Below are 26,461 nucleotides of genomic sequence, written 5' to 3'. Positions count from 1 at the left end.
GTTTTCCCTTTCCTGCCTTCTTTCGGCTTTTTGGGATACTTTTTGCATTTCATTTTAATTTATCTATTGGAGTTCTAACTGTAACACTTTGCACGTTGTTTCTTAAGTGGCTGTTGCAGGTAGTATAATATATACACCCAGTTTCACAGGGTACACGTAGAGTTAACACTTTATCACTTCAGGAGAAATGTAGAAGCCCTAAAACCCTATAGATCCTTTCACCCCCATCCCTTTACACTGTAGCTTTTCTGTGTGTTACATCTGCACATGTTAAAAACCCACCAGACAATGTTAACAGTTTTGCTTTCGACAGCCAAACACACTTTAAAGAACGTAAGAGGATAAAAATACACTTACATTTACCTAGATATTTACCATTTTTTACTCTTCCTTTATTCTTGAATTTCCAAATTTCCCTCTAGAATTATTTTCCTTTCTGCCAGAAGAACTTACCTTACTTCTTTTAGAGCAGGTCTGTTGGCAACAAATTCTGTCAGTGTTCTTTCCTCTCAGAATCACTTTATTTCATTTCCATTCCTGAAGAATATATCCAGAATTTCAAGATTGGCTCTTCTTCTCTCTCAGAACATTAACATCTTCAGACCACGATGGTTTCTGATGTGAAATCTGTAATCATTCAAATACTTTTTCCTCTGTGTTTCATGGCATGTTTCTCTGGATGGTTTCAACTCTTTTTTTTTCCTTTTGCATTCTCAAAAATTTGATTATGATTATGATGTGAGCGGGCATGGATTTTAAAGCTTATCCTATTTTCATTCGATGAGCATCTTGAACGTGTATTTTTGTGACTTGCAACAAATCTCTGAAATGGCCAGCTACATATTTCTTCAAATACTTTTTCTTCATTAATATCATCTCCTTTTGCTGTGAGATCAATGATACAAATTGTCTTACACATCCCTGAGTGTGTGTTCATCTTTTAAGTTCTTTTTTGCCTCCAACCCATGCTCTCACCCAGTGTCTGGAGAAAGAATTCACAGTATGAGCTGAAGACTTCTGTCCAGGAAAGGAAGGATCAAAGAGGAGGCAGAAATGACTCAGAGATTTGAAGGAGGGCGATGAAGAAAAAGATGGTGCTGACTTACAGAAACAAAGAAGTCAGTGAAGGGAAGTGTTAGTGGGGAAGAAAATCCACAATCCCAGGTCAGGAGGGAGGGCTGTGCTTTCTTCTGAGAAATGGTGATCAGTCTTCTAAGCATCTCCCCAGCCTCCTTCTCCCCCAGGGTCCTGCTCCCTGTGATGGCCCCACTGGCTCCTCCAGGCACCAAGGCAGAGAGTGGAACAGACTTCATTTCCTCACTCTCTTGTCCCTCACTTCCAATTATCAAATCACCACCACTATGCCCCTTGAGTCCTTTTTCTTCTTCGTCTTTTTTTTTTTTGTGAGGAAGATCAACCCTGAGCTAACATCCATGCCAATCCTCCTCTTTTTGCTGAGGAAGACCAGCCCTGAGCCAACGTCTATTGCCAATCCTCCTCCTTTTTCTCCCCAAAGCCCCAGTAGATAGCTGTATGTCATAGTGGCACATCTTTCTAGTTGCTGTATGTGGGACGCCGCCTCAGCACTGCTGAACAAGCCGTACGTTGGTGCGCGCCCAGGATGCGAACTCGGGCTGCCAGTAGCGGAGCACGCGCACTCAACTGCCAAGCCACGGGGCCGGCCCGAGTCCTTCTTAACAATATCCTGATCCATAGCAAGTCTCAGGGCATCTCATCTGTGTCATCACACCAGCCTCCTTCCTGGTCCTCCAATCCAGGCCCACACTCCTTCCTCCAGTTCATTCATCTCACTGCCTCCAAAGGATCCTTTTAATAATCCTGTCTGGTCTGTTCCTGCCCTGCTCAAAACCCTTCCACCAGTTTCCATCTTCAAAAAGGATACAAATTGCACCACCCGATATTCAGGGCTGTGAATGATCAGGTCTGAGCTAAACTCACAGCCCCAGCAAACACAACTCTCCTCCTCAACCAAACTCATCACAGTTACCCACACACTCTCCCAAACACACACACAGACTGAGCTACTTAACAATTCTGTGCCTTCCTCAGGCTGCTCCCTCAGCCAGTCTGACCTAGCCCACTCCTTTCCAACCTGCCTGACCTAGAAGCCATCCTGTCTCATTCCACTCAACTGTAAATGTACTTTGTGTTATAGGTTTGTGTAAGGGTTATATGAGAAAATCACATAACTTAAAATACTGATCAACATACCACCCAGGGGCCAGATTGATGTTGGAGTTTTATTATCAATACAGTTCATTATCAATAGAGCTTCTTGCATTACATTTTGTACATGGCGGTAGTCTTTTTAAAACAGAAATCCGTTCATACTGTCTGTTGCTTAAAATCTTCCCATTGCATTCAAGATGAAATCCAAAGTACTTGCATGGTGTTGAAGATCCTGTGTGACAAGGCCCAGCCTTCTTCTGATTGCTCTCAATTCTGAGAACAGCTCAGATCTTTCTGGGCAAGGATGACCCACCGCCACCTCTGGGCTGACCGTGCTCATGCCTTGGGTCACTCCTTCCCCAAAAGATCCCTCACAGCCAGAACGTAAGTTGCCAGACATCTACCTGTTATTGAATTTCATTGTCCCCTGTTTTCTCCCGACTTGTATTAAAACAAGACTCTAACGTAACTGTTTGCCGCTAAATATCTGTTCTGTCTGTCTTCATTCATCTGAACCCATGAGTCCAGGGAAAGACTCTGTCAGCTTCACCGATGACTCTCCAGCACCCAGAACCATGACTGGACATGGGAACTGCTCGATAAATATTGACTGACTTCCTAGCAGATGAAGGAGAGGAAGAAAATTAGCATTTACAGAAGCTCAGCAAAGGGAAGTGAGTTGCCCCAAGTCACAAAGCCTCTATAAGAGGCAGAGTCAAAGTTGGAACAGAAATTGAGCTGGTCATCCCCTGCCCTCACCAAGCCTCATGTTCTGGGACAAGTGTCACTCTCTGGATTTGGGTTTGGCATGAGGTGTAGGCAGAGTGTGTGGGGTCTAGTGAGTCTCAGATAGGCTATGAACGATCCCCAGAGCTGCTGTCTCTTCAGAATCATACTTCAGGGAGAGCAGAGTAAGGGCCTGGCAGGGGCTGTTCCCCTTCCTGTTAGGCCACAGATGAGGAACCTGTGACATGTCACACACAGCCTGGACCTTCTCACACTCCATACGTCCGTCTGTCCTGCTGGGCTCTGTGGTCTTTTTAAGTCATCTGGACCAACCATGAGAGGCAGGGCCAGGACACCTACTCTCACTGCCCTTCTCTGTCTTGGTGAGTTTTTGGGGAAAACAGGAACATAGGATTTCCTCCCCTCCAGGTCTTAGTCCCTGAGAGACTCCAAGACTCAAGAGGCTCAGTGAGAGAGAACTTTTGGGGGTGGGAGAGTGTTCTAGCCCCAGATCTGACCCCAGCACTCAGGGGCTCAGACCAGGCCTGGAGCTTCTATGTATGGGTGAGTGGACATGCTCTCACAGGAAACTCTCTTCCAGGGCTGTGTCAGGGCCCATTGGACAGTGTACAGGCGGGTGAGTCCTCCCCCACACCTCCTGCTTCAGACAAAGGAACTCCTCCCGGGCAGCTTGGTGGAAGTCAGAGGGTCTGGGCTAATGGGACCAGTCAGGGAGGGTCCTGGAGTGACAGTTGGGGAAGCAGAGGGGAGAAGGGCTCCCCTGACACTTCAGGTCTGATTCCTTTTCAGGATCCCTCCCCAAACCCTCCATCTGGGCTGACCCAGGACCCATGGTCACTAGGGGGAGCCCTGTCACCATCTGGTGTCAGGGGTCTCTGCCAGCTGATGTCTATCATCTGTATAAAGAGAGGGTCTCTAAACCCTTGTATACAGAGGCCCCACAGCATTCCAGCAACAAGATCAGTTTCTGCATCGAACCTGTGAGCACACACACTGCAGGGCTCTATCAGTGTGCATATAACACCAGCAGGAATGGCTCATCAGAGCGCAGTGATCCCCTGCCACTGGTGGTGACAGGTAAGGGGGAGGAGCCAGGTCCCCTCCCACCGTGGGGTGCTCCTCACAGGCAGAAGGGAACAGAGTGTGGGCTCAGGGGACCTCAGCCCTCACAGTCCACACCTGGGGTATGTGGGCTAATGGTCCCCCCTTTAACACAGCTCCTTCCTTCTCCCTCAGGAGAGTATGGTGCACCCTCCCTCTCAGCCCACCCAGGACGTGTGGTGGCAAAAGGAGGGAATGTGTCCCTCTCCTGTAGCTCAGAGTCCACAGTGGACACTTTCCATCTGCTGAAGGAGGGAGGAGCTGACCCGCCCCGACACATGGAATTGAGGACCTATCCTGGGATGGGACAAGCTGTCTTCCCTGTGGGCCCTGTGAACACCTCCCATGGGGGGATCTACAGATGCTATGGTTCTCACAGCTCCTACCCATATGCGTGGTCACACCCCAGCCACCCTCTGCATCTCAAGGTGACAGGTGAGGGCATCCCTGAGACCCCAAAATGACTGACCTAAGCTGTGTGCCCACTGGAGCCCTGTGTGTAATGGGGACGTGGTGACATGGCCTCCTGGGGCCTGAACCACAGAGCAAGAAGTTTGGAGAGGGACCACTGAGAACAGTCACTGCAGGCCTCAGTGGGCAAAGTGGGCTGTGCATCCCCTTCAATGCCTCTGTCCCTTCTCTCCAGGCGTGTACAGGGAGCCCTCACTCTCAGCCCATCCTGGCTCCCTGGTGTTCTCTGGAGACAACCTGACCCTCCAGTGTCACTCAGAGGCTGGCTTTAAGAGATTTGCTCTGATGAAAGTCAAGGGGCTCACAACCCCCCAGCGTCTTCATGGGCAGCAGAGACCCGACTTCCCCCTGGGCCATGTGAACAGCACCCACGGGGGCCAGTACAGATGCTTTGGTAGACACAACCTCTCCTATGCGTGGTCACACCCCAGCGCCCCCCTGGACATCCTGATCGCGGGTGAGGAGCCCCTGCCCTGCCCAATGTCCTGATTGTCAACTCAGGGCCTTGGGCCCAGGGTCACCCCTGGTGGTGATGGGGTCCAGGGAGACGGTCCTGGAGCAGCAGCGAGATGGGGCAGTGGTCTAAGGTTGAGAGTGAGAAAGGGGGAGTGAGGGGCAAGGAGATAAAAGAGACCCACCCAGAGAGACAGAGACGTGCTGAGAGGGGGTCACAGACTGAGTCAGTGGAGAGAGGATGTTGATCCCTCAGCTCAGGGTCAAGGACTTATGGGGGGACAAAGCTCTGTAGAAGCACGATCTTCCTCTCCCCCAGGAGTGTATGAGAAACCCTCCCTCTCAGCCCAGCCAGGGCCCTCAGTGTCCTGGGGAGAGAACGTTACTTTGCAGTGCCGCTCCGAGATCTGGTTGGATGCCTTCCTTCTGTCCAAGGAGGGGTCACTTGCTCCTCCCCAGCACCTTCGTCTGCAGGACAAGGCTCCACCCTTTCAGGCCAACTTTACCATCAGTTCTGTGACCTCCGACCATGAGGGGACTTACAGGTGCTACAGTTCAGACAGCACCTCTCCCTACCTGTTATCATCCCCCAGTAACCCCCTGGAGCTTCGGGTCTCAGGTAAGGAGCCCCAGTTTTGCCCTTGTGTCCTCACGGTCAGTTCAAGGTCCTGTCCCCAGGGCAGCTCTGGGCTGGGATGGGAGTAAGTGGGTGACAGAAGGAGACTCAGCCAGAGGGGAATCTCACCTCTCAGAGGGATGGAAAAAGCCAGAGCAACTCCCATCCCAGCCTCATCCTCATCCTCAACCTTGAGGTCCAGATACCTTTGTAGTGAGTGGAGGCGGCTGCAGAGGACACAGGACTGAACAAAAGGAGAAAGGCCAGAGACACCCCCTCCTTATCCTCCTCTAGTCTCCAGTCCTAGTAGCCCCTCACCCAGAAAGACCACATGAGTGGTGACTAGCAGAGGGTCGAATTCCGGAGGGACCACAATGATCTGCTCTGACATGGTTTGTCTTCCGGTGGGCTGGAAGTCGGGCAGAGAAGCCTGGGAGGTGGGGTGCACAGAGCTCCATGGACTCTGAGGCTGGGAAGATCTCAGGTGGGGCAGTCATGGCAAAGAGAGATCTTGGAGCTCACCTTGTGGGATAGGCATTTGGGCTAAAGGGGGAGAACCAGCCCCACCATCACCTCTAGTCCTGATCCCCATGAGGCTCTGAGGATGGACTCTCCTCCATGGAGTCAGGCACATGGTGGGGTAAGTGAGCGTCTCTGTGGGGAGGTGGTGGGTGGGAGGAGCTCAGGTCCTGTCTTGGATCAGCCACTTCCTGAGACGGTGACCTGAGAAAAGTTCACCTTCTCACTGGGACAAATTTCTCCACTTGCAGAGGACAAGAAGTCTGCTTAGACACCGTGTGGTGACACAGGCGGTGTCTGAGATCTCCTCCATAAGCTTAGGGGTGCTCAGCCTTCCCAGGAGCAGCCGTGGAGTTAGGGAAAGAACACCCCCTGAGTTCAAACCCAACTCTGCTACTTCCCACCTGTGGATCTTGGGCACGTTATGGTCCTCTCTAGTCCTAGGTTCCTCTCTGCAATACAAGCCTCCTGCCACCTCCTTCAGAGTGAAAGCCCTCAGCCTGGCGCCTGGCCCTGTTAGAGCTCAGGGAGGACAGAGCCCTCCCTCCCACCCTTCCCAGACACACAAGCTCCATGTCCACACAGGCCCCATGTCTGGATGCCAGGCCTCTGCAGAGTGGGAGATGGACCTGGGCTGGGAGAGGAGGAGCAGGGGGAGGGATAGGCTTTGGTTCACAGGTCTCTGCATTGTTGTTCTCCTTGGAGGGTAAGGGGACAGCACACACACACACACACACACACAGACACACACAAAAATAAATAAATAAAACAAGCAATCCCACAGTCCTGAGTTCCAGTCCCAAGTCTGCCACTTCAGGCTGGGTGACCTGGGCCACATGATTTACCGCTCTGTGCCTCAGTTTCCTCATCTGTGAAATGGGTGGATGGGGGAGGGCAGTTCTTTGTTGCATGATTGTTGTGAATTAGAGGAGATGAATGCACAGACCCCAGCATGTGCCTGGCACACAGAAGCGTTCAATTAAATAGCATCATTGGCTCATTCATGTCATCACTTGTGCCCAAGGTCTCAAATCGTACCTGAATGTTCTGATTGGGGTCTCGGTGGCCTTTGTCCTGCTGATTTCCGTTCTTCTCTTGCTCCTCCTCATCTGGCATCAGGGCAAACACAGGATTCTGGGTGAGTAGAGAACAGGGTGACCTGGGTCACAGGAGAAGGTGGGCTTAGGACACCAGAGAGGGAAACCAAATAGATGGGAAGGACATGCGAGGAAGACCTTCCCAGCATCTCAAATCAGAAAATCTTAAAGAAAACACTTAATACAGCACATGTCCACATTTAAGGTGTTCTTTCAGCTTTTAAAACTCATCAAATATTGAAACACACACAAAAGTAAGTGTTCACGTTTCCTCCTTTCCTCTCGAATCCCATGTGGAGGGCGGGTGGTCATGACCTCCCAGGGCTGAGACCCTGTCCATCATGACCCAGCCCAGAGACAGGCTGATCTCCAACATCCTGCAGGGGCTGCAGACCCAGAGTCCAAGGACAGAGGCCTGCAGATCAGGAAATTCCTGTCCTGATTACCCCAGAGTCGCACAACGCCCTAGGTCCCTCTCTGCCCCTAACACTCCCATCTCCTCCCCCAGCTCCAGCCCAGCTGCTGAGGCCCAGGATGAGACCCTCTGTGAGAGGAGAGGAGGAGTCCCCCTGGGGGTGGGCACAGGGATTTCAGGAGGCCATGGGAGGCTGTGCTGGGAGGGTCTGGGGATTCGGGGTGAGAAGGACTGAAATCCCACCCTGAGAGTCCTCAGGCACATTTCCTCACCCCTGGACCTCAGTGGCCCATCTGGGAGCAGAGGGAGGTTGCAATCCTAGGAGATCTCAGGGAATCCTGCCAAGAGACACACCTCCTGTTCTGCCCCAGCAGATGCTGCCATGAAGGACACACAGCCTGAGGAGGGGGTGGAGCTGGACCATCAGGTGAGAACCCTGCTCCTGTCCAGGCCACCCAGGAACTTCCTCTTGTCAATCTTAATCCAATGGACACTTCCTGTCCTCACATCCCCAGCTCTCAGCGGCGCCCCACAGTGACCTCTCCTCTCAGGCACCCTGGGTCGTCATGCTGTGACTTCACTCCTCCTGGTTCCTGTGACCTCATGGCTCCTCCTATGTGGCCCCGTCTCCTGGTTCCTCATCCTCTGTCTGACCTTCTGTTTGTTGGGGTGCACCCCTAAGGCTCGAGAGGATGCATGAATGAATGAATCACCCACAAGTTCCCTGGGCCCCCTTCATTCATTCACCCAACAATATGCACAGTGAGCTCACTGTTTACCCAGCTCCATTCAGGTGCTGCAGGTGCAGCAGTGAGAAAACTGTGTCCAAACTCCTTGAGCTCACCTCGTGGGTGAGAGACAACATGCAAACATGTAGGTAGCATCCTAGAGTGCAAAGTGCTCTTAAGGAAGATAAAGTAAGGAAAGGGGATAGAGTTCATGAGGGGTGCAGAGGAAACAGCAGATGCAAAGGTCCTGAGGCAGCAGCATGCTTTTTCAGGCAGATGGGCCATGTGGCTGGAGCCAAACGACTGAGAGATAGGATGTTAGCATAAGATCCAGAATTGTAGAAAGCATCCAGATGTCCAAGGCTCAGGATGTCCCTGAGGATTCCATCAGGAAGTGACCTCACGCTGTAGCAGAGTGGACAGTTGACTGGAGGAGGTCAGCAGTGGGGTCAGGGAGGCACTGTTTCTGTCCCTCTGTCTCCCTCCAGCAGGGCCCCCATGATGAAGACCCCCAGGGAGTGACATACGCCCAGGTGAACCACTCAAGATCAAGACTCAGGTGGGGGGTGGCCACCTCTTGTTCCCCCCTGTCAGAGGAATCACTGGACACTAAGACCAGACAAGCAGAAGAGGACAGACAGGTGGACAGGCAGGTGAGTCTCATCCTCTCCCGGACTTCAGGCTGCCCCCTACCCATGCATACACCTATCTCCCCTACTTTCCCCTTGTTCCAGGCTGCTGCATCTGAGGTCCCCCAGGATGTGACCTACGCCCAGTTGAACCACTTGACCGTCAGACAGGAGATGACACCCACTTCCTCCCAGCCAGAGGAGCCCCCAGCAGAGCCCACTGTGTATGCTACTCTGGCCATCCAGAAGAATGACCCAGTGCAGGAATGACCAGCCCAGGAATGACCCAGACCCACTCTCCAGGGAGGGAGACTGCAGAGACCCCAGAAGGCATGGGAGCTTCCCCTAGTGGACACCTCCTAGTGACCCCCAGCCAGCCTGGACTCCTAACATGGACCACCAGGGGCTTCTGGGACAGTTTGGGAGTCACCTGATTCTGAATTCAAAGATAACAGATATCGTCACATTTGGGGAATAAAGCAACAGACTTCTCAATAATCCATGAGTGAAATGAGAAATCCAAAACAGAAGAGAGAGAATATTTTAAACTGAATAATAATGTAAATATTACACATAAAACTGAACAAATGTGAAAATTAAGAACTGCTATTGAATGAATATCTTAGAAAAGAAAAGCCTAAAAAAAAAAAAAACCAGTCACCTAAGCTATTATACAAGGATTTAGAAAAAGAATAGCAAATTATTCCAAATGAAGGTAGAAGGAGGGAAATAATAATGACGTGAGTAGCTACTAATGAGGACAGATAAAAAATAGATAAAGGTCAATAAAGCCAAAAAATTCATACTTGAAAACGTTAACCACACTTATAAATCCCAGCCACAATGCCCAAGGAAAAAAGAGAGAAGGTACACATTATAGTATCAGAACAGTATTATAGGTCCTACAGACTTTAAGTATATAGGAGAGCATTATGAGCAATTTTATGCTAATACCCCAGAAAATGTAGACTAAATGGACAAAATCCTCAAAAATACAATTTACCAAAATGATGGAAATAAAAATGAATAGGAAATCTGAATTGTCATATATGTTGAGCCTGTTGAATCTATAATTAAGAATTTTCCCACAAAGTGAACTCTGATTCTAGAAAGTTTCACTCGAAATTGCTTCCAAATACTTATGCACTTATGACATACACATGTACACACATCTGGACACACACACATACATATACATATATACAGACACACATACATGAACATACACATACAAAACTTACACAAGCTTCTCTTGAAAATAGAGAACGAGGCAATATTCCTCCCAACACTTTTTACCAAGCCACAAAAAAATTGATACCAAAACCTGACAAGGAAACTACAAAATGGGAACATCACAGGAAGCTCTCTCACAGGAACTTAGCTGTATATTCCTACACAAAATATTCCCAAACAACATTCAACCATATATAAAATGGATATTTTATCATGACCATGCTGGTATGCATGGTTGGTTTCATATTCAAAAATCAATCAATACATTTCAATCATAAAAGAATAGAAAAAAGTGATCATAGCAACAGATTCAAAACTTCTGACAAAATACATAACTGTGTATAAGAAAAAGAAACTTCTCAGAAATAAAAGAGAATTTCCTATGATTTACTGAAAGCATCTTTAAAAAAACTACAATAGAAATATTTTTTTCTTTTTCACTGATGAAAATTAACCCTGAGCTAACATCTGTGCCAATCTTCCTCTATTTTGTATGGGGGTCACAGCCATAGCATGGCTGACAAGTGGCGCAGGTCTGTGTGCAGGAACTGAACCCGGGCCACCAAGTGGAGCATGATAACTTAACCACCACGCCATGGATCCAGCCCCTAGAAATAATTTTTAAAGGTAAAAACTTGAAATCTTTCTGCCTGTGATTGTAAATGAGACAAGAATGTTCACTAAGACCACTTCTATTCAGCAGGGCACTGGAAGAACCAACCAATTAAATAAAGCGAAAAAAAAAACATAATAAGCACTGAATGGATGGAAGAAAACTGTATTACACACAGATTACAAAACAATGCATGGAAAACCCCAAATAATATAAAGGTCTATTATTCTAGTTTGAAAAGAATTGATCCAATGTCACTGGATACCACATCAATATATAAGAATCAGTTGCATTTCAGACTTCCAGTTTGGGACAAAGAGGAAGCAGAGGTGTGTCTCCCTAATCCTCCATAAGGCACAGAAAACTCCTGGACCTTGTACATATAACAAACATCAGAATACTCCAAACAGTGCAGCAAAGGCAGCAGATGGGCTAAGAGTGTTAGGACCCCAAGAGTGACACAGTGGGTGTCAAACGAGCCAGGTGAGGGATCTGGGCTGTCCCCTCCACCTGGCAGTAATGAGTCAGGACCCCGGCCATGTGTCAGAAAAGGCCTTCTGTAACAGAAGATTTAAATAAGGTCCAGACTCTCACACGGCGATATCCAAAATGTACAGACTACAATGTAAAAATTCACTTGACCTAACAAGTACCAGAAAAATCTCATCTTTTTTTTTTATGAATAGAAATATTTAGTGTTTTTATTATTCTCTAGTTGTGCTTATTTATAAAGCATAGTATGGTATTTCTTCTTTTTATTTTAATTTATTGTTTATTGCAGTAACATTGGATTATAACATTGTATAAATTTCAGGTGTACATCATTATACTTCTATTTCTGCATAGATTACATCATGTTCACCGCTCAAATACTAATTACAACACATCAGCACACACATTATTATGTGTGTTATTATTGTGTGTTATTATTATGCCAAATTATCCCTTTCGCCCTCCTCCCTCCCCACTTCCCCTGTGGTAACCACCAATCCATCTCTGTCTCTATGTGTTTGTTTATTGTTGTTATTATCTACTACTTAATGAAGGAAAACATACGGTATTTGAGGTTCTCCCTCTGACTTATGTCTCTTTGCCTAATACCCTCAATGTCCATTCATGTTGTCACAAATGGCTGGATTTCATCGTTTGTTATGGCTGAGCAGTATTCCATTGTGTATATATACAACAACTTCTTTATCCATTCGTCCCTTGATGGGCACTTAGGTTGCTTCCAAGTCTTGGCTATTGTGAATAACGCTGCAATGAACACAGGGGTGCATGTATCTTTATGCACTGGTGTTTTCAAGTTCTTTGGATAAATACTCAGCAGTGGGATAGCTGGATCATATGGTAGTTCTATCCTTGATGTTTTGAGGAATCTCCATACTGTTTTCCATAGTGGCTGCACCAGTTTGCACTCCCACCAGCAGTGTATGAGAGTTCCCTTCTCTCCACATCCTCTCCAACATATGTTGTTTCCTGTCTTGTTAATGATAGCCAATCTGACGGGCGTGAGATGATATCTCATTGTAGTTTTGATTTGAATTTCCATGACAGTTAATGATTTTGAACATCTTTTCATGTGTGTGTTGGCCATCTGTATATCTTCTTTGAAGAAATGTCTATTCAGGTCTTTTGCCAATTTTTTAATTGTGTTGTTAGTTTTTTTGTTGTTGAGATGCATGGGTTCTTTATATATTTTGGAGATTAACCCCTTATCAGATGTATGGTTTGCAAATATCTTCTCCCAATTGTTAGATGTCTTTTCATTTTGTTGATGATTTCCTTTGTTGTCCAGAAACTTTTTAGTTTGATGTAGTCCCATTTGTTTATTTTTTCTATTGTTTCTGTTGCCCTGTCAGACATGGTGCTTGAAAATATATTGGTAAGACCGATGTCGAAGAGCTTACTGTGTATGTTTTCTTCTAGAAGTTTCACAGTTTCAGGTCTTACATTCAAGTCTTTAATCCATTTGGAGTTAATTTTTGTGTATGGTGTAAGGTAAGGGTCTACTTTCATTTTTTTGCATGTGGCTATCCAGTTTTCCCAACACCATTTGTTGAAGAGACTTTCTTTTCTCCATTGCATGTTCTTGGCTCCTTTGTCAAAGATTAGCTGTCCATAGATGTGTGGGTTTATTTCTGGGCTTTCGATTCTATTCCATTGATCTGTGTGTCTGTTTTTGTGCCAGTACAATGCTGTTTTGGTTACTATAGCTTTGTAGTATATTTTGAAATCAGGGAGTGTGATACCTCCAGCTTTGTTCTTTTTTCTCAGGATTCCTTTAGCTATTCGGGGTCTTTTCTTGTTCCATATAAATTTTAGGATTCTTTGTTCTATTTCTGTGAAAATTGTTGTTGGAGCTTTGAAAGGGGTTGCATTGAATCTATAGATGGCTTTAGGAAGTATGGACACCTTAACTATGTTAATTCTTCCAATCCAAGAGCACGGAATATCTTTCCATTTCTTTGTGTCTTCTTCAATTTCTTTCAGAAATGTTTTATAGTTTTCGGTGTACAGATCTTTCACCTCTTTGGTTAAGTTTGTACCTAGGTATTTTATTCTTTATGTTGCAATTGTAAATGGGATTGTATTCTTAATTTCTCTTTCTGCTACTTCGTTGTTAGTGTATAGAAATGCAACTGATTTTTGTATGTTGATTTTGTGTCCTGTAACTGTACCGTATCCATTTATTACTTCTAAAAGTTTTCTGGTGGATTCTTTAGGGTTTTCTATATATAAAATCATGTCATCTGCAAATAGTTAGAATTTCACTTCTTCCTTTCCAATTTGGATTCCTTTTATTTCTTTTTCTAGTCTGATTGCTCTGGCTAGGACTTCCAGTACTATGTTAAATAGGAGTGGTGAGAATGGGCATCCTTGTCTGGTTCCTGTTCTTAGAGGGATAGGTTTCAGTTTTTCACCATTGAGGATGATATTAGCTGTGGGTTTGTCATATGTCGCCTTTATTGTGTTGAGGTACTTTCCTTCTATCCCCATTTTATTCATAGTTTTTATCATAAATGGATGCTGTATCTTGTCAAATGCTTTCTCTGCATCTATTGAGATGATCATGTGATTTTTATTCTTCATTTTATTGATGTGGTGTATTACGTTGATTGATTTGCGAATGTTGAACCATCCTTGCATACCTGGAATAAATCCCACTTCATCATGGTGTATAATTCTTTTAACTTATTTTTCTATGTGATTTGCTAGTATTTTGTTGAGGATTTTTGCATCGATGTTCATCAGTGATATTGGCCTGTAATTTTCTTTTTTTGTGTTGTCCTTGTCTGATTTTGGTATCAAGGTAATGTCGGCTTCGTAGAATGAGATTGGGAGCTTCTCCACCTCCTCAATTTTTTGGAAGAGTTTTAGAAGGATTGGTATTAAGTCTTCTTTGAATGTTTGGTGGAATTCACCAAGGAAGCCATCTGATCATGGACTTTTATTTTGGGGGAGGTAGGTGATTACTGTTTCTATCTCCTTACTGGTGATTGGTCTATTCAAATTCTCTACTTCTTCTTGATCCAGTTTTGGAAGGTGGTATGATTCTAAGGATTTATCCATTTCTTCCAGATTGTCGAATTTGTTGGCATACAGCTGTTCATAATATTCTCTTATAATCTTTTGTATTTCTGAGGTGTCTGTTGTAATTTCTCCCCTTTCATTTCTGATTTTAATTATTTGTGCCTTCTCTCTTTTTTTCTTGGTGAGTCTAGCTAAAGGTTTGTCAATTTTGTTTATCTTTTCAAAGAATGAGCTCTTGGTTTTATTAATTTTTTCTATTGATTTTCTGGTGTCTATTTCCTTTATTTCTGCTCTGATTTTTATTATTTCTCTTCTTCTACTGATTTTGGGCTTGGTTTGTTCTTCTTTTTCCAGTTCCTTTAGGTGCATTGTTAGATTGTTTATTTGAGATTTTTCTTGTTTGTTGAGATAGGCCTGTATTGCTGTAAACTTCCCTCTTAGAACACTTTTGCTGTATCCCATAAATTCTGGCACGTCGTGATTTCATTTTCGTTTGTCTCCAGGTATTTTTTGATTTCTTCTTTGATTTCTTCATTGACCCATTTGTTGTTCAGTAGCATTTTGTTTAATCTCCAGATATTTGTGGCTTTTATGATTTTCTTCCTATAGTTGATTTCTAGTTTCACACCGCTGTGGTCAAAAAAGATACTTGGTGTAATTTCAATCTTCTTAAATTTATGGAGACTTGTTTTGTGGCCTAATATGTGATCAATCCTGGAGAATGTTCCATGTGCATTTGAAAAGAACATGTATTCTTCGTTTTTTGGATGGAATGCTCAAATATATCTACTAGGTCCATCTGTTCTAGTGTGTCGTTTAAGGCCAATGTTTCCTTATTGATCTTCTGTTTGGATGATCTATCCGTTGGTGTAAGTGGAGTGTTAAAGTCCCCTACTATTATTGTGTTACTGTCTATTTCTGTTTTTATGTCTGTTAGTAATTGCTTTATATATTTAGTCGCACCTTCATTGGGTGCGTAGATATTTACAAGTGTTATATCCTCTTGTTGGATTGTTCCCTTGATCATTATGTAATGCCCTTCTTTGTCTCTTTTTACAGTTTTTGTTTTAAAGTCTATTTTGTCTAATATGACTAGTGCTACCTCAGCTTTCTTTTCATTGCCTTTTGCGTGGAGTATCTTTTTCCATCCTTTCACTTTCAGTTTGTGAGTGTCTTTAGGTCTGAATTGTGTCTCTTGTATGCAGCATATATATGGGTCTTGTGTTTTATCCCATCAGTCACCTTATGCCTTTTAATTGGAGCCTTTAGTCCATTGACATTTAAAGTAGCTATTGATAAGCATGTACCTACTGCCATTTTGTTACTTTTTTTCACAGTGTTTTAGTAGTCCTTCTCTCTTCCTTTCTCCTTCTATACAGAATTGATGGTCTCTTTAGTTTGACCTCTGTCTGAAAGCTCTACTCTTTAACTCCCCTCCTCCCTAATTTTATGTTTTTGATCTCATATCTAACCTCTTTTTTGTGCATTTGTATCCATTACCCTCTTATAGATAATTTTTCTTATTTGTGGTCCTCTCTTTTCCCTTTAAATCAGTCCCTTTAACATTTCTAGTAGCACTGGTTTCTTGCTGACAAACACCTTTAATTTTTGCTTATCTGGAAAATTTTTGATCTCTCCTTCCATTTTGAATGATAACCTTCCTGGGTGGAGTATTCTTGGCAGTAAGTTTTTTCCTTTTAGCACTTTAAATATATCATGCCTCTTTCTTCTAGCCTATAAGGTTTCTGCTGAGAAGTCAGCTGATAGCCTTCTCGGGTTTCCTTTGTATGCAACTTGTCTTTCTCTGGCAGCTTTTAGGATTCTCTCTTTATTTTTAATTCTGGACATCTTGATTATGATGTGTCTTGGTGTGGGCCTCTTTGGGTTTATCTTGTCTGGGGCTCTCTGTGCTTCCTGTACCTGGATGTCTGTTTCCTTCCTTAGGTTAGGGAAGGTTTCATCTATTATTTCTTGAAATATATTCTCTGCCCCTTTGTCTCGCTCTTCTCCTTCTGGGACACCTATAACATGGATGTTAACACACTTGATGTTCTCCCAGAGGTCCCTTAGACTGTCCTCACTCTTTTTAATTCTTTTCTCTTTTACGTCTTCAACTTGGGTAATTTCTTCTAGTCTTTCATCCAGCTTGCAGATCTGTTCTGTATCCTCTACTCTGCTTTTGAGTCCCTCTAGTGAATTTTTCATTTCCAGTATCGTATTCTTCATTTCTGATTGGTTCTTTTTTACATCTTCCATTTCTTTGTTGACATTCTCACTGAGTTCATCTATTCTTCTCCCCAGATCAGTGAGCATCCTTAACACTCTTTGTTTGAACTCTCTGTCGGATAGGTTGCTCATTTCTGTTTCACTTAGTTCCTTTTCTGGGTTTTTTTCCTTTTCCTTTACTTGGAATGTATTCCTTTGCCTCCTCATTTTGCCTCTTTCCCTGTGCTTGTGTCTACATATTAGGTAGGTCAGCTACGTCTCCTGCTCTTGGATAGGTGACCTTATATAAGTGATGCGTTAAGATGCCTGCAGTGTGCTTCCCTCAGTTCTCAATGTTCCTGGGGTGACCCCTATGTGGGCTACGTGTGTCCTTCTGTTGTGGCCTGTTTGCTCTCCCTGTAGGCACCCAGTAAGGCCGAGTTAGACTCCTGGTCAGCTGTTGTAATGCTCAGCTGTTTGTAGTTGTTGTGGGCACTTCAGTCTCCTTATCATGTGTGGGGAGTTCCAGCACAGTTGGCTGCAAGTTCTAGCACCACATTTGTGTTGCAGTATTTCTTCTAAGTGACTAGGCCCCCACTGTGGCAGGTTGTCAGGCTCATGGGCCTACAATCTCTATAAGCCTCCCGCCTTTAGGTCTCTTCTCAGCTCTCTGAGGATTGCAGCTGGGTGGAGATAGCCTCAGGCATGGAAGCACCCAATTATTTCAGACATTGGAAGGTGGGGCAAACCCCTTATGTGGGTCTTTGAGAAGCACAAGTCTTCTGCAGTTGACAAGCCGTGCCGACCACAGGTCCACACACACAGTCAACACAGTCCTGCCCTGTGTGCATGCCCTGACTTCCAGAAGTGGACCCAGTCTCTCCACGGCGAGAGCCCCACACACTCCACCACTGCCCCACACTCTCCACCAGCTCCTTGTGCACACCTTGCCCGACTGAAGTGGGCTCAGTTGCCAGGCTGCAGAGAATCCAGTCACCAATCTATGCAGGCCCACAAGTTGCCTGATGGCTTGTTGTTGGGTGGGGCCAGTCCCTAGGGTGGGCTGCCTGCCCTGGCTGAGCTGGATTACATTGGTGCTCTACTGGGTGGGGCAGACCTGGGCTAGCAGGCCCCAGGAAGAACTCCAATGGCGTCTGTGTCAGCACTCCAACACCAGGTCACAACAATGGCCGCCGACAATGTCCCAGTCCCTGGAGATATCTCACCTCTCACCAAGATGCACTCAGGGCCTATCAGGTGAGTCTCTTTTCACCAAAGCACTATGCACCTTTTTTTCTGGTGATTTACGTTGTTTTCTGAAATGGGTGAGTTTGCGTGTTTGCCCTTTAAGAACCGATTGTAATTTCTTTGTGAACCAGGTTTTCTGGGGGTACTCCCCAATGTTTTAGTAGCAGACAAAGTCAGATATTATGGAACTCATCTCATTGTGTTGGGTCCACAAAATGCCCACAGTGGGGGTGCTCCCCAGCTCAGGGCCCCATGCCTCCAGGGAGGGCTGCGTACCTGTGGGCTGCTCCCTCGCAACCGTGAAACTGGTGGCTTGTCAAGGTGGCATTATTCTCCCCAGAAGGGAGTTTCTACCTCTTCCACCTCAATTAGGATTTTCCTTTGTTGCAGGAGTTCCTCTTATCCAGTTTTCAGTTCTGTCTCAAGGGTAATTTTTCCACAAGTAGTTGTAAATTGGCTGTGTCCGTGGAAGGAGGTGAGTTCAGAGTCTGCTTATGGCACCCATCTTGACTTCTCTCCTCCAGAAAAATCTCATCTTGAGTGAGAATAGACCATTGTCAACAGAGGCTAACATGAGGTGACACAGAGGTTGGAATTATCTGACAAGGACTGTAAAGCATCCATAATAAAAATTCTTTGATGAGCAATTGCACACAAGTTTAAAATAAATCTAATAAAAAGAAAATCTTGGGGCCGGCCCCGTGGCTTGGCAGTTAAGTGTGCATGCTCCGCTACTGGCGGCCCAGGTTTGGATCCTGGGCGTGCAGCGACACACCACTTCTCCGCCCTCATGGCCGCGTCCCACATACAGCAACTAGAAGGATGTGCAACTACAACATACAACTATCTACTGGGGCTTTAGGGAGAAAAAGGGAAAAAACAGGGGAGAATTGGCAATAGATGTTAGCTCAGGGCTGGTCTTCCTCAGAAAAAGAGGAAGATTGGCGTGGATGTTAGCTCAGGGCTGATCTTCCTCAGAAAAAATAAAATAAAAAATAAAAAGAAAATCTCAACAAAGAAAGAGAAGATACAAAAAGGAAGGTAATGGATATTTTAGATCTGAAAAATATAATCATCAAAATAAACATCTCCAGGGGCCGGCCCAGTGGCGCAAGCTGTTAAGTGCACGTGCTCTGCTGCGGCAGCCCTAGGATTCACCGGTTCAGATCCTGGGCATGCACTGATGCACTGCTTGGCAAGCCATGCTGTGGTGGCGTTCCACATAAAGCAGAGGAAGATGGGTATGGATGTTAGCCCATGGCCAGTCTTCTTCAGCAAAATGAGGAGGATTGGAAGATGTTAGCTCAGGGCCCATCTTCCTCACAAAAAATAAAAAATAAAAAATAAAAGCAAAAAAATAAAAGTCGCCATGGATGGGCACAACAGCAGAATGGAGAAGACAGAGGAAATAACAAAAGTGAAGACAGAAAAATAGAAATGACTCATTCTGAAGAAGAGGAAGCAAATGAACTGGAAAAGAACATGAACAGAGCCTCAGGACCTGGGGGACTCTAACAAAAGATCTCACATCCATGTGATCCGAGTCCTAGAAGCAGAGGAGACAGAGGACGATATTGAAAAACTATTCAAGAAATCAGCGCTGGAATTTCCCCAAACTTGGCAAAAGTCATAAACCTACATATTCATGACACTCAGTGAACCCCAAACAGCAGAAGCCCACAGAAATCCATGCCAAGATGCATCATGATCCAACTAAGGGAAACAAAACACAAGCTCTTTGAATGCAGTGAGACAGAAATACCACCTGACCATCGAGGGAAACCACTCAGATGACAACAGGCTTCCCATCAGAAACCTTGAAGGCAGGAAGCAAGTGGAACAACATTTCAGGTGCAGAAAGAGGAGAACTGTAGATTCCAAATTCTATAGATGGTGAAATTATTCTTCTGGAAGGAAGGAGAAATAAAAAGTCTCTCAGGGAAAAGAAAGCTAAGAGGGTTTATCACAAGCAGGTCTCCCCTAAATTAATGGAAAAAGAAGTTCTTGACCCAGCAAGGACCTGATAAAGAGAGGAATCTTGGACTATGAGGAAGGAAGAATGAGAATGAGAAGAAAACCTGTGGACGCTGCAACAGTGCAGAGGACAGACAGTCAAACCTACCCAGTTATTTTCCCTCCTCAACACTCATCTCACATTATTTTCAAACTTTAAGGCAGCAAAAACATGCATACTTGTATTTATGCAATGATATTCACATCCTTTGTTAATCGACTAACACTTTAGGAAGTAAGGATAAATTTAAGTTTTAATTCCCAGAGCTCACACAGTGAAGGGAGATGTTTGAATTCCACGCAGCACAGGGAACCTGTGGAACACTTGGAGCAATCAAGAGACCCCCAGAAGAGACAGGCCCTAGTAGTCAGGATAAACGAGCTGCAGGATATGCCCAAACACAGATTGTTGTTAAAGCCTTGAAAGGAAAAGATGAACCACTAATTCATTTAATTGACTTCCAAAACATAGTTACATACTCTTTAAAGAAAGGAAACAGAATCTGTATACTCAACAGTGTAACTTCCATATTGCCTGATATCACGATCAAAAACAACCTTGCACTCAAGTGGACTAGCAGAGGTTAGTGCCACCCTCAAAGACTTAAAGGAGGCAGAGGTGGGGTTACAGTATCCCTGCTTAATACACCAGGCTGGCCCCTGAAAAACTGGATGGATCCTGGGTGGTGGATGGTGGAGGGCCACAGACCTCCCCAAGTACTGACTCCTGCCAGCTGCTCTGCGGGATGAATGCATTTCCTAGGACAGAATTATGGCCTCTGGTCACTTTCGTGCATTGTGGATCTGGTAATTAAGAAGCAGCTCTTCTTCACCTGGGATGGACTGCAGTACATGTTCACAGTGTCCAGGGATAAACTAACTCTCCCTCTTTCACAGCATCATCCAAAGGGACCCTCAGCATCTTGACATTGGACAGAACATCACATTTTTCCAGAATATTGGTGACATCATGTTACTTTGACCTGATGAGTAGAGGGTGGCAAGTACTCTGGTTGCTCTGGTATGTATTCCAGATGGTGGGATATTTACAAAAGAGAAAGAAAAAAGAAATTCAAAGATTCAGGGCCTGCCAAAGAAGTGAACATTATAGAGGTGTTGCTCTCTGAGCCCTGATAAGACACACCCTGTATCATACCTTGTAACGCTTCACACTAAAATAAAGACACAAATCTGAATATGAGGATTTGGATAGTGGAAGCAGCATATACCATACCTGAGAAAAGAGGTCTCTGCTTATCAAGTGACAGAAGGATGTGGGTTTGAGTGGAGCCCAGAGGAAGATAGGGCTTTGCAGTACCAGGACCCTACAGCCACGGCCATGTGATCTGGCAGATCTCGTGGTGCTGTAAGAACCCCATGTACACGGATGCTGTGTGAACTCCCTGCTGAGCCCCAATGGCAGATTTGAAGTTTAGACCCCTTGGGTTCCTGCCATCACATCACCTGCAATAGAGAGTAGATGCTCCTTAAAAAGTTGCTTCTGGAGTGATGTCAGCATCATGGTGGAGTCAGCTCTTTCCTTAGACTCTTCTCTCTAAGATACAGTGAAAAGGACATATATATGCCAACAGAGGACATTCACAGTACACAAACGACGTCTGAGAGATCCACGCAGGCATACATCTGAAGTTGGAGTTGCTCGACACCCTGGAGGAAGTGGAAGGAGGTAAGAGATCGCCTCTCCCTCCCCCAATGGCAGGGATACAGAGCACCGGGCTGCATGCAGCTCTGAGAGGAGAGGGCGGATTGGCAGCCCTCCATGGGAATACCTTCACTCTTCATGTTCCCTCACAGCTGTGAGATAGCCCTACACAGAGGTGTCTAAGCTATTGTGGGGGTGTCTTCATCAAGTCAGCACCCCAGAGCAGCAGACAGTGAGGGTACAGCTAGAACACCCCAGGGGTCTCACAGGCAAAAGAAAGTACATCTCCCCCCACCCAGGGCTCTAGCTCAGCCAGTCAGCCAGAGCACCCGTGCCTATGATAGAAAAACAGCAGCTGTAAGCAAGCAAGCCAGAGATCATGGCAGGCTCAGAATACACAGCTCCTGATTCCTTCCCAGTGGCAGGTAGAATTTGTGACCAGATACTATAACTATGCAGAGACACAAATCCACACCATCAAGCAGTAAGGAAAACTATGTTAATACTCCAGACCAGAAAGAAAATGACAAGAACCCAGAAATCAATCCTAAAGGCACAGAAATTTAGAATCTAAATGGCAGAGAATTCAAAATAGCTATCAAAAAATACTCAACAAGTTACAAGAAAATAGAGATAGACAGCTCAACGAAATCAGGGACTTCTTCACAAAAGAGACTGAATCTGTAAAGAAAAAACAATCAGAAATGTTGGAGATGAAAAATACAATGGATGAGATAAAGAAAACTCTGGACTCCCTGAATAATAGAGCTGATATTATGAAGGAGAGAATCAGCAATCTGGAGGACAGAAAGATAGAAATGCTTCAGATAGAGGAGGAGAGAGATCGAGGACTAAAAAGAAATGAAGAAATTTTCAGAGAAATATCTGACTCAGGAAATGCAACATGATTATAGGTATTTCAGAGTGACAAGTGAGGGAGAATGGAGCAGAAAGCTTGCTCAAAGCAATAATAGATGAGGTGAAAAACTGAAAGTTATCCCTCTAAGAACAGAAACCAGACAAGGATGCCTATTCTCACCACACCTACTTATATAGTATTGGAAGTCCTAGCCAGAGCAATCAGGCAAGAAAAAGAAATAAAAGAGATCCAAATTTGAAAGGAAGAAGTGAAACTCTCACTATTTGCAGATCACATGATTTTATATATAGAAAACTCTAAAGAAGCCACCAGAAAACTTTTAGAAGTAATAAACAAATATGGTAAAGTTGTAGGACACAAAATCAACATACAAAAATCAGTTGCATTTCTATACACTAACAACGAAGTAGCAGAAAGAGAAATTAAGAATACAATCCCATTTACAATTGCAACAAAAGAATAAAAAACCTAGGATTAAACTTAACCAAAGAGGTGAAAGAGCTGTACACCGAAAACTATAAAACATTGCTGAAAGAAATTGAAGAAGACACAAAGAAATGGAAAGATATTCCATGTTCTTGGATTGGAAGAATTAACATAGTTAAGATGTCCATACTTCCTAAAGCAATCTATAGATTCAATGCAATCCCTATCAAAGTTCCAACAACATTTTTGACAGAAATAGAGCAAAGAATCCTAAAATTTATATGGAACAACAAAAGACCCCGAATAGCTAAAGGAATCCTGAGAAAAAAGAACAAAGCTGGAGGTATCACACTCCCTGACTTCAAAATATACTACAAAGCTATAGTAACCAAAACAGCACGGTATTGACACATAAACAGACACACAGATCAATGGACTAGAATCGAAAGCCCAGAAATAAACCCACACATCTATGGACAGCTAATCTTTGACAAAGGAGCCAAGAACATACAATGGAGAAAGAAAGTATCTTCAACCAATGGTGTTGGGACAACTGGACAGCCACATGGAAAAAAATGAAAGTAGACCATTACCTTACACCCTACATACAAATTAACTCAAAATGGATTAAAGACTTGAATGCAACACCTGAAACTATGAGACTTCTAGAAGTAAACATAGGCAGTACGCTCTTTGACATTGGTCTTAGCAACATATTTTCCAGCACCCTGTCTGACCGGGCAACAGAAACAATAGAAAAAATAAACAAATGGGACTACATCAAATTAAAAACCTTCTGTACAGCAAAGGAAACCATCAACAAGACGAAAAGACAACCTAATAATTGAGAAAATATATTTGCAAACCATACATCTAATAAGGGGTTAATATCCAAAATATATAAAGAACTGATGCATCTCAACAAAAACAGTAACAACCCAATTAAAAAATGGACAAAAGACCTGAACAGTCATTTATCCACAGAAGATACAGATGGCCAACAGGAACATGAAAAGATGTTCAACATCATTAACTATCAGGGAAATGCAAATCAAATCTACAATGAGATATCACCTCACGCCCGTCCGAATGACTATAATTAACAAGACAGTAAGCAATAAGTGTAGGAGAGGATGCGGAGAGAAGGGAACTCTCATACACTGCTGGTGGGAGTGCAAACTGGTGCAGCCACTATGGAAGGCAGTATGGAGATTCCTCAAAAAATTAAGGACAGAACTACCATACGATCCAGCTATTCCACTGCTGGGTATTTATCCAAAGAACTTGAAAACACCAATGCGTAAAGATACATGCACCCTTGTGTTCATTGCAGCGTTATTCACAATAGCCAAGACTTGGAAGCAACCTAAGTGCCCATCAAGGGACGAATGGATAAAGAAGATGTGGTATATATACACAATGGAATACTACTCAGCCATAAGAAACGATGAAATCCAGCCATTTGTGACAACACGGATGGACATTGAGGGTATTATGCAAAGTGAAATAAGTCGGGGGGGAAGTAATACCATATGATCTCACTCATTAAGTAGTAAATAATAACTACAACAAACAAACACATAGGGACAGAGATTGGATTGGTGGTTACCAGAGGTTAAGGGGAGAGAGAGGAGGGCAAAATGGATGATCAGGCACATGTGTGTGGTGATGGGTTGTAATTAGTATTTGTCTGGTGAACATGATGTAATCTATGCAGAAATAGAAATATAATGAAGTACACCTGAAATTTACACAATGTTATAGGCCAATGTTACTGCAATAAACAAAACATTTTAAAAAACGAGTGTAAAAGACAACTTACAAAAATGGAATAAATATTTGTAAATCACATATCTAATAAGAGTCTATTATGCACAATATTTAAGAATACCTTGAACTTACAAAACAATCTAATTAAAAAATAATCTAATGCCTTAAATAGACATTTCTAAAAATAGATATACAAGTGGTGAGCAAGGATACAAAAGATGGTCAATGCATTAGTCATTAAGGAAATGTAAATAAAACTGCAATGAGCAGCTACTTCATATCCAGTGGATTGGCTGTAATTTGAAAAAAAAAGTTTTGATGAGGATGTGGAGAAATTTGAACCCACATACTTCACTGATGAGAAAGTGAAATGGTTCAGCCATGTGGAAGCAGTTTTTCAGTTCCTCAGAAAGTTAAATCCCCAATTACCACAAGATCTAGAAATTATCCTTCCAGGTGTAAGTTTCAGTTATGCAAGACTGATAAATTATAGAGATCTGCCACATAGCTATGTGCCTATCATCAACAATACCATATTGCACATGAAAATTTGTAAAGAGAGTAGATCTCATGTTAAGTGTTCTTACCACAATAAAGAAAAGAAAAGAAAAATAATTGCAAACAGGTATTGAAACAAAAATTTATGCAGTTGTGTTCACAGAAGAGCTGTTCACAACAGACAAAAAGTGACAACAGCCCAAATATCCATCAACTGATGAATGTAAAAACAACAAATCTGTGAATTGTCTCCAATTAGTGCTTTTGCTCAAACCATGAAGACAAAATTCACAGTATGAGATGAAGAGTTATGGTCTGGGGGACAAGAGGTGGTGAGGAGGCAGGAATGACTCAGAGGTTTTGATGGAGAGTGCTGAAGAGAAGGTGCTGCTGCTTATGGAAACAAGGAACAGAGAGAGGAAGTGTTTGGGAGAAACGAAACCACAGACCCAGGCCAGCAGGGAGGTGGTGGTTTCCTCTGTGAGTCAGTTGACAGTATTATAAACGTCTCCCCAAGCCCTCCTGTTCCTCTTGGAGTCGTCCATCCCGTGATAGCCCAACTGGCTGCTCTAGTCAAGGAAAGGAGAGAGTGGAAGTACCCTAAATACTTCACTCTCTTCCACCTCACGTACAATGAGTAAATTCAGTAGTTCTGCCCCTGAGCCCTCCTTTCCATGACCCTAGAACAAAACTGCAGTCAAGTTCAGTTAAAGACTTAAGACACCTTTCTGGTGCCAACCTATCAGCCTCCTTTCTGCCCCATATCTCAGGTTCTCGTGACCCCAAGCTTATCTGTCACTGACGCAACTCTGCACAAAACCCTTCCACAAGTCTCCTTCTTCCTTCAAGTAAATTCCAACATTCTCCACCTGACAATCCATGATGTTGAAGATCAGCCTCAGCTAAACTCTCCTCTTCAGGAAAGCCGGCTCCTTGTTAAAGACCAAATCATCCCAGTTGACCAGCTCCCCTCCCCAGACACACACACAACCTGAGTAATTACTACATTTGTGCCTTCTCATGGGCAGCTCCCTGAACCGATTTCAACATAGCAGACTCCTTTCCAAACCTCCTAAACCAGGATAACAATGAAGACCTCTTCCTGCCTCATCCTACTCAACTGTGAATGTATTTTTGTCACAGGGTTTGTGTAAGGGTCACATGAGAATTCCTTGTAAAGCACTTATAGTACTGCTTGACTCATCACTAGATTAATGTTGGAGTTTTATCACTGTTATGATCAATACAGTCTTCTACAGAATGGTGCCCTTTTCAAAACAGGAATCTCTTCATATGTTCATTTACTGAAAATTTTCCTGTTACCTGAAAGACAAAATCTAACAATGCTTACAGGGTACATGAGACTCTGTGTGACCACGTGCAGCATTACTAGATTACTCATGGTTCTTAGA

The 26,461-nt window shown here is 44.1% G+C and overlaps 1 protein-coding gene across 4 annotated transcripts; it reads left to right on the top strand.

The window, feature by feature from the left end:
* Positions 1-3,129: 3,129 nt before the first annotated feature.
* LOC106800070 (leukocyte immunoglobulin-like receptor subfamily B member 3) lies at positions 3,130-10,006 on the top strand. Of its 4 annotated transcripts, none has more exons than XM_087421149.1 (10): positions 3,130-3,299; positions 3,518-3,553; positions 3,727-4,014; positions 4,174-4,473; positions 4,685-4,966; positions 5,282-5,581; positions 7,122-7,235; positions 7,984-8,036; positions 8,829-8,990; positions 9,072-10,006. In XM_087421149.1, the coding sequence occupies exons 1-10, from the start codon at positions 3,251-3,253 to the stop codon at positions 9,234-9,236; spliced, it is 1,749 nt and encodes a 582-aa protein (XP_087277275.1). In that variant the 5' UTR covers positions 3,130-3,250; the 3' UTR covers positions 9,237-10,006. The 4 variants fall into 4 exon arrangements, with proteins under 4 accessions (XP_087277275.1, XP_087277273.1, XP_087277274.1 ...); XM_087421147.1 differs by having other exon boundaries at positions 8,826-8,990; XM_087421148.1 differs by having other exon boundaries at positions 7,981-8,036.
* Positions 10,007-26,461: the final 16,455 nt, after the last annotated feature.

Source organism: Ceratotherium simum, chromosome 33, assembly GCF_057802395.1.
Source record: "Ceratotherium simum simum isolate JZ-2026a chromosome 33, ASM5780239v1, whole genome shotgun sequence".
In the NCBI taxonomy this organism is placed as follows: domain Eukaryota; kingdom Metazoa; phylum Chordata; class Mammalia; order Perissodactyla; family Rhinocerotidae; genus Ceratotherium; species Ceratotherium simum.
Note: the sequence above shows the minus strand (reverse complement) of the source record. Positions and strands in the feature narration are given on the sequence as shown.